Genomic DNA, 8,822 nt, shown 5'->3' with positions numbered 1-8,822 from the left:
GCCGGACCACGCGTGGGGGGCGGGACGGCGGTCGAGCCGGGCCAGCGCGCGGCCCATTGCGATACGGTGTGAGTGTGTGTGTGCGTGTGTGCGTGCGTGCAGAACGCAGTACGGTGGTGACTGTGCGAGGTGCTCGAGGAACTGGCTGAGGAGGCTGTCGGATTCAATAAGGTAACCATTGCCCAATCGAAAATTCAAGATCCTTATCTGAGGGGATAGGGAAGTGGTCAGTGGAATCTTCCATGACCATTGAATCATCTTTGAGAAGGTGTCCACACTAGCCCCTTGACGAAGATCACCCGTAAAGTGTTAGCACATATGACCACCACAGACGTCATCGACGGGTTCAACTTCGACCGTCCAGCAGCCGGGATACTCATGGGAAGCGTCCTCCTCCTTCCCATTCACGACCCTTCCATCATTCCTTCCGATAGGATGAGCACCGGTGAATGCGCCCAGGAATGGCACGGTCGAGTGGCCGCTTTGTCTCAAATCCCCCTCTTCGGCATCTTGATCTATAGAGAGCCAGCGATGCGAGCCGGGAGGGACAGGATGCTCTCTCCTCTTTCCTCTCCCTTCTGGTGCCTCGCTCGGACCACGAAACGAGACTACCCGTTCTACAGACAGCACTCATCTAGATCATGGCGTTACACAATCATTTCACAGCTCCAGCAGCGCCCCGAAAACCGAGTCATCATATAGCTAATACAAGGGTGAAACCGATCTGAAAGTGAGGCGCTGAAGCGACCATTCGTCTTGGTACGTTTTCGACACTGCCCATCGTTAGCGGTGGTGGATGATGGCGAACGTACCGAAGACAACAGACTTTTAATGGTGTCTGTGCCAGATGAATTACTTCAACCTCGCTTGGAAAAGGGCGATGAAGAATGCTAGCTCGTCTCGCAAACCTCGTCTGCGGTCAATGTCCGCATTCCTAGTTTCATTTCTCAGCCCCATTCTGTACTTTCTGCCATCGCAGTCTGTACCTCTAGTCCTGTCTCACATCCCCCGCCTGTCTCCCTACTACCTAGCCGATACCTCTCTGACCGTAGCCGTCTCGTGCCGCGGTCTCGTCTCGCAATTGCGTCTGGCCGTCTTGTCTCGCTGTCTTGTCTCGCAGTTTTCTCTTCCTGTCTTGTCTCCCGGTCATATCTCGGTGTCTCGTCTCGCAGTCTTGTCTCGGTGTCTTGTCTCGGTGTCTTGCCTCGCAGTCTTGTCTCTCGGTCACGTCTCGCCGTCTCGTCTCGGTGTCTTGTCTCGGTGTCTTGTCTCGGTGTCTTGTCTCGCGGCAGCCCGCTCCTCTGTAGTCGGGCGGCGGCGTCCGGGGCGCCGGGCCGTTTTTTGTCTCGGACCGCGCCGTCGTCCAACGGCGAGCAGCGAAGGCCGACCGAGCGGCTACAATGTGCCCATTAGCGCTGCCCGCGATGAGCCGGCGTCCAAAGGGCGCTGTCACGCCAGGTCCCAGGCTGGCAGCAGTGGAAAAGTCTGGTGGAACGGCATCGAACACGGTGAACATGGCAGATTTGGCATTGTAGGACAACGTCGGTACCTTAGACTCCCGGGAAGTGTCCCGACCGAAGTTATGCTCGGGATCGTTACGAATCGGTGCACTATACCCCCACTGTGCTCTGGATTAGTTCATGCCGGCTCGCATCATTCTTACCCCATGATGTCTAGAAAGGTATTGAAGCGAATCTCCGTCAGGCATACCGTTTGGCCAGTTTTGGTACTGAACGGAGTATGGCTGTTCAGTGTTGACATCTAGCGCGAAGAGTTTTCCCTATCGCGATGAGTCGCATTCAAAGATTGTATCAAATTCTGCGAAGCACTTGACTCGACTTCCGCGAACATGAAGCTGAACAGAGTGCATGCAAAGATGAAGAAAGGGTATGCAGTGTCAAGCTTCTTGACCTTAGGCCAAATGTGCCTCAATGAAGTACGATTGCTCCGATAAGGTGTTGAGTTTAGCGAAGGTGGGGCGGTAGATGTGATAACAAAAGTTAACGACTCGAAATCAATAGAAAATATTGCTACCACTATGCAAAACCATATTTTATTGCTCAAGCAGTTCCATTAAACGTCATAAAAGAACGTATCTAATAAAAAATCACACTTCTGGTACATAATCGAAGCTGGGATCCAATCGCAGCAGTTCAACTACCGGGAAAAGCAGACCCATCCATAAAGCTACCGTAATGCGCCAGGAACTGACGTTCTGAGAAGCAGCTCCGGCCTGGCCGCTGCGGCACGTGAGCCGGCGTGCCAGATCTTCCAGCCGGGACAATCGATGCAGCGTCCACCGGGATATTGATCAGTTCTTGCTTGTATTTGTCTGCCGTGCAGACTCGATTTTATTCACCGACAATGTCATGACATCAGCATACTGGCCACAGTCGCCATAAGCTATTGGCGATTATGCATGCAGGGAGCCGCTTCGGGAGACGGTCGCCGAGATTTCTGATTTCATGCAATGTGCGGATTGAAGTGAAGGGAAATCGATTGCCGGTCCCGGTAGGTGCGGCGCAAGAAGTGGTTCTGCAGGTCGGCGGTTATTATTGGATGTTCACTGATTCGAATAACCAGCTTAAACAAATATAAATTACGAGGAATATGTACTGTTAACCAATGTAGAATAGCTGTTGCGAACATTCCATTTACCCCATTGGTGAGGTGTGAAGCTCGTGTGCGCGCCACTGCCGTACCCGTTCGCCGTTGTTCGACGCCCACCGGCTCGCCATTGTCTGCGCCGTGTCTGTAACCGGTCCCTCCGTCCGCAGGGTTCACGTCGGCCATGTGCGGCCGCCGGGCCTGAGACGCCGCTGCACCATGGCGGCCGGTCGGGCGCCGCCGCCGCCGCGGCTGCTGCTGCCGCTGCTAGCCCTCCTGCTGGCCGCCGCGCCCCGCCCGCTCAGCGCCGAACACGTCTGCGAGTTCGAGGTGTCCGAGGGTGTGCCGGCCGGCACCAGCGTCGGCTTCATCGAGACGGCCGCGTGCGGACCGCGGCCGCCCGAGCCGCCGCCCTACCTCATCGTGCCCGTGCCCGACAGCCACGTGGACACGGACCTCAGTGTGGACGAGGGCACCGGCCAGGTGCGCACGCGCGTCGTGCTCGACCGCGAGGTGCGCAGCTCGTACTCTCTAGTGGCGATCCCGCAGAGCGGCGAGAACATCCGCGTGGTGATCCGCGTCAACGATGCGAACGATAACGCGCCCACGTTTCCTGTGGACACGATGACGATAGAGTTTCCCGAGAACACGCCGCGCGATGTCAAACGGACGCTGTTCCCAGCGCGGGACCTCGATCTCGGCGCGTTCAATACGCAACGCTATGACATCGTTTCGGGCAACATCAACGACGCGTTCCGTCTGTCGTCGCACCGCGAGCGCGACGGCGTGCTCTACCTCGACCTGCAGATCAACGGCTTCCTGGACCGCGAGACGACGGCCTTCTACAGCTTGGTGATTGAGGCGCTGGACGGCGGCTCGCCGCCGCTGCGGGGCTCCATGACGGTCAACATCACCATCCAGGACGTAAACGACAACCAGCCCATCTTCAACCAGTCGCGCTACTTCGCCACCATCCCGGAGAACGCCACCATCGGCAGCTCGGTGCTGCAGGTGTTCGCCACAGACACGGACAGCGCCGCCAACGGGCGCGTCACCTACTCCATCAACCGGAGGCAGCGCGACCGCCAGAACTACTTCAAAATCCACCCCGACACGGGCGTCATCTCTGTGAACAGGCCGCTCGACTTCGAGGCGCACGAGGTGCATGAGCTGGCCGTGGTGGCACGAGACGGAGGCGCCCAGCCGCTCGAGGCCACCGCCTTCGTGTCCATCCGCGTCTCAGATGTGAACGACAACCTGCCCACCATCAACCTGATCTTCCTCAGCGAGGACGCGTCGCCGCGGATCGCCGAGGACGCTCAGCCGGGCGAGTTTGTGGCCCGCATCTCCGTCAACGACCCCGACACCAAGGAGGAGTACGACAACATCAGCGTCAACGTCACCCTCTCGGGAGGCGACGGTCACTTCGGGCTGACGACTCGCGACAGCATCATCTACCTGGTGATCGTGTCCAGGCCGCTGGACCGCGAGCTGAAACCCAACTACACCCTGACTGTGCGCGCCACAGACCAGGGCACGCCGCCACTGGTGGCCACGCGCTCCTTCGACCTCCTGGTAACCGACACTAACGACAACGCGCCCCGGTTCGAGAAGAGCGAGTACCATGCTAGCCTGCTGGAGGTGGCCGACCCTGGCACCGAGGTGCTCCAGGTCACCGCGCTCGACAACGACGAGGGCTCCAACTCGCGCGTCAAGTACTCGCTGGTGCCGGGTGACGGCGCTCGCTCCGACTGGTTCGAGATCGACGCCATGACCGGTCTGATCACGACGCGCGCGCATGTGGACTGTGAGACGGAGCCGGAGCCGCGGGTCACCGTGCTGGCCACGGACGGCGGCTCGCCGCCGCTCTCGGCCACGGCCGCCGTGCGCGTCACCATCGTCGACGTCAACGACAACGAGCCGGTGTTCGACCAGAGCTTCTACAACGTGTCCGTGGCCGAGGACCAGGCCGTCGGACACTGCATACTCAAGGTGAGTTCGCAGACGCAGCTGCATACCGTGCACTGCCTGGTATACAGCCTGGTACTGTACAGTCTACTGGGTGATAGTGGGGCTGTGCTTAGCCTTCTAATGAGCTACTGTTACATTTTCCTCAGATACTTCAGTTCACCCGTGATGAACTAAAAAGTGTTGATTATTTGCACGAGAGAACAAAAAATCAAATGAATTTTTTATTCATTCGTCCCGTATATAATTTGGTATGAACTCGCCATCCCAGAGGTGAGAGTTCGTGGGTTCGAGACCCTTCAGCACTCGATACATTATCTCTCGACGGGGATGGTGCACGGTTAGCGGAAACGAGGCGGTTAGGTAGGCAAATGCGTGAGCGCAAAAAATGACTTGCTGGGTAGTTATGCTTAAATTGGGCTTCTAAACTGTCTTGCCTACCCATTAATAGCTGTCAGAACAGATGAGAAGAATCAAGGTATTTGAAACAAGCTCAATGTGAGGTGAGCTGTCTCGTGAATGTCACATCAAAATATTTAGGCTAAATCTCGACAAGATCATGTAAATTTTACCGATCACAAAAATGCATCAATGCATAGGTACTGGATCATTCAAGCATTAATAAACAGTGTCCAAGCATAAATATTTGAATATTGGTGTATGCTAAACGGACTTATGGTTGCCAAGTTGATTGAGGCTTTCATGTCTTAGCCCTTTGAATATGTAAATTTTCAATTCTTTAATTTCATCAATTTTGACACTGACCGGCAGCCTGTCGATTGATACATCTAAGAAATGCATACACGTCATAGTGAGGCGCGGCCTTGGATGAAAATTAATCACTCAGAACTTAAAATATTGCTGCGATTACCCAGGCCGAATCGAAGGCTAGCCTCTCAACCATTGGAAATACCGACATTTTAGGGCAAACATCCTTGAAGAGCAGACAAATAAGCAATGACAGACACGGGCCGAGCGTCGGCCGTGTAGTAGCGCGCCGCCCAATTTAAATGCATATCCGTGTGACAGGTTGGTGTCCCATTATTCAGCCATGGGGAGCGGCGGCCACCGCACCTGCTGTGTTGCCGGGCCCGCGAACGGCCCTGCGCGCGACGGCCACAGTTGTGGCCTTTGCATCCCTTTACCTATGTATCACATATGCAGATATATATCATACATGACATGTGGCGTTTCATTTCGGGAGGTGTCGCGGTGGCCCCGCGCCACATTCAGAAGCCAAAAGCTCGTGGTATGCACAACACCCCCGAATTTCCATACCACCGTTACGGTACTTATCAGCAATGTCATTTTTCACGATGGAAAATGCGATGCATACTCGCGTTTATGCAGTGTTTTCCTTGCTCATTGTTGACAAGTCGTTTATTAAAACGGCACTATAGCATACCAGAAGCCCTTGATTAAGGCACTGGGGTGCTAGTAAACCATCCATCCATTGTTTCTCATACTCCTATGAGCAACGGGGTCCGGCAGTAGATAAGATGTGAGGCCATATTAGGTTGAAAAAAATATACAAGTCAATAATTTTTCAAAGGTCATGAGATTCACCCTGTCAGCCTTCCTTAGACTAGTGCAAGTCAAAATACCTATATATTTTGACAATCAAGTCAATATGAAAAATAAAGATTAACTTTTGTAGGAAAGACATCTTGAGATTGCATAATGAGTGAACTGATTGTGTACCATTCATCTTGACCTGCACATCAGATCACAATTTTTATTTACCTTTATTCCCTTATTCTCATACACAGAACCTCATTTCAGTTTAACCTCATTTCAGGGCGGGGGTACACAGTATAGCTCATCCCGGAAAAGTCCTCTATTTCCTGGGTGCATTGTACAGCAACGAATCAGCCTCAACACGCAATATCTCGTGCACGTGAGACAACACACGCCCACTGGATTACGCGACAGCGTTCGTATATCACAAACAGCGCGCCTGGTGCTCCGCATATCGTGTTCGGTCATATACATATGGAGCGTTTTGCGCGAGCTATCGAGTCGATCCGTCTCGTCCGCCTCCACGCGGTCGCTACACCCGTGACATCGATAGACCATGGATAGTCGCCGCTGCTCTTCCATGTCCCAGTTCCTTCATCCGCCTCCGCTGCCTCTAATCTTGGACCGTTTTCAGGCGACTTCAGAGCTCCCACCCGTATCGGATTTCATGTCGAACATCTTCTACACCCTTTATTTTGGTATCATTTGTACGGTGACAATGGGCTGCCGCTCGTCCGCCGGTGCTGAATGGCGCGCCCCGCTGAAAGCGTCATCAGCGCCGCTGTCACAATACTGGGTGCCACTCGGGCGCTCTGGCACCACGCCGCCGGCGCGCCGCCATTGTCGGTGGCCGGCGCGCGCGGCGCTCGGGTCGCCCCTGCGCCCGCCGCGCCCCGGCCGGTCCGACCAGCCGGCCGGCCCCATTCCAAAATGGCGTCCGACCTCGCCTGTAAACAGCGGCGGCCGCTCGGAGAGCGCCGACACCGCCGGATGGACCGGGCCGGGGTGCAGGGGACGCCCAGGGGCCGGCCGGCAGGCGGATGGGGCGGGGAGGGCGCCCGGTCCGCGGCCGGCCCAACGGGTGTCGGCACCGGCCACAGCAGGTCGAACCCAAGTCGAACCCACTCCTCTCCGGCATTACCATCCGCTCCTCAGCGCCGAGATGCTAGCATGACACCGGCACTCAGAGACCCGCTGACGGACGTCAATCACGGTCCGAATAAGAGCTCGGCGCGGGCCCGGCGCGGCGCGGCGGGGCGCCGGTCGGAACGAGCGCCGGCCGGCACGAGCGGCCGTTACAGGTGTTGCACACTGCGGCTCGGTGTCGGCGCGTCGCCCGCTGCCCGACTCGTCCGTGGCACGTGTGGAGCCGCCTCCTCTCGGGGAGGTGGTCGGGAGCGGCGCGCTGCGTGCCAGGTCGACCCATGTCAGCCGGCGCGGCCCCTCCCTCGCCGCGGCCGCGGCACCGTTACCTCCCATCTGCGCCCGGCCGCCGCGGCCGCGGCGTGATGCGTCGACGGCAGGGCAGAGCCCGAGTGGCGAGTCATTAGCGGTCGTAGAGGCCGACATCGCAGCCCGACGAGGGACCAGTCGACAAGGGATGGACCAGACGAGATGGCTCGACAGCGGCAGGTCGACAAGAGACGGACTGGACGGGACGAGACAGACGAGACGGGGCGGGACGAGATAAGGGACGGAACGGAATGGGACAGGGCGAGATAAGACGGGATGGGACAGGACAGTTCGACAGGGTCCACCAGACGGGATGGAATGAGACAGGATGGAACAGGAAAGACTGGTCGAGGAGGGACGGGACGAGGGGGTGGGCGACCGGATGGGATGGGACGGGGAGAGACAGGACGAGGCAGGGCTATATCGTACTGGATATAGTAAGTGGCATGATAAGTGACGAGGATGAGCTGGAGCTGAATATCATGAGCAGGAATGACTCAAGCGCAGAGCACGGGACCGGGCTCCATGGAATGTGATGCCATGAGACCCGAGCACTGAGCAGGCAGGCAGGTGTGCATGTGTTCTACATGGTAAAGTCAGTCTACATAAGGACGTGACCAACATGAATGGCATGTCAAGTAAAAAATAAAAAGCCGATAGCATATGACACGCATGCAAACTCATAACCATTCAGTTCAACCTAGCATGGCATGTCGATCCAAGGGTAGATACATGGAAAGACAAAGAAAAAGGAGAGAAAAGGAAAAATGGGTCGGAATGATCGGGAAAGGAAAAATAGACGAGGGAATACAATAGAAAACACCATACGAGAAAACACATAAAGGTACTATGCGCCAACAATCATACATTTTATCAGAGGGCTGTTCACGGACCCTGTGTGCGGTCGGACCGCACACAGCCTCCAAGCTCCGCCCACTGCGTCCCTACGTCAGCCTTGCGTCACCGCACACAGCGACCGCTGTGGCCGGTCGGGACTGGCCACAGCGGACCGTCCACCGCACGCAGCCGTGACGTCAGAGCCGCCTACCCATCCCCTACCCCCACGCCTGCTGGACGTACCGCACACACCGCACGCAGCAGTGTGCGGTGCCCGTGAACACCCCTCAGGCAAATGAGCTGATCTCAGCTGTCGCAACAGACGGCTGAAAAGTTGCGAAGTTGGTGTCGGAATGTAAAGACGAAAGTAATAGAGAATGTGTCGAAGAATGGAACGAGAAAAGGTCAAGGGTTGAACGCGGGTGATCGATATCCCGGTC

At 56.3% G+C, this 8,822-nt stretch overlaps 1 protein-coding gene across 1 annotated transcript in view; it reads left to right on the top strand.

Moving 5' to 3' along the window:
* The window catches only part of LOC122380470 (protein dachsous-like), a 60,304-nt gene continuing 51,482 nt past the window's right edge, over positions 1-8,822 (top strand). Inside the window, exons 1-2 of the mRNA XM_043363637.1 lie at positions 1-171; positions 2,778-4,599. Of these exons, the coding sequence (XP_043219572.1) occupies positions 2,827-4,599 (1,773 nt within the window). The 5' untranslated portion in view covers positions 1-171; positions 2,778-2,826. The remainder of the gene's footprint in view (positions 172-2,777; positions 4,600-8,822) is intronic.

Source organism: Amphibalanus amphitrite, unplaced genomic scaffold (genome assembly GCF_019059575.1).
Source record: "Amphibalanus amphitrite isolate SeventyFive unplaced genomic scaffold, NRLGWU_Aamphi_draft 000098F_arrow, whole genome shotgun sequence".
Lineage (NCBI taxonomy): Eukaryota > Metazoa > Arthropoda > Thecostraca > Balanomorpha > Balanidae > Amphibalanus > Amphibalanus amphitrite.
Note: the sequence above shows the minus strand (reverse complement) of the source record. Positions and strands in the feature narration are given on the sequence as shown.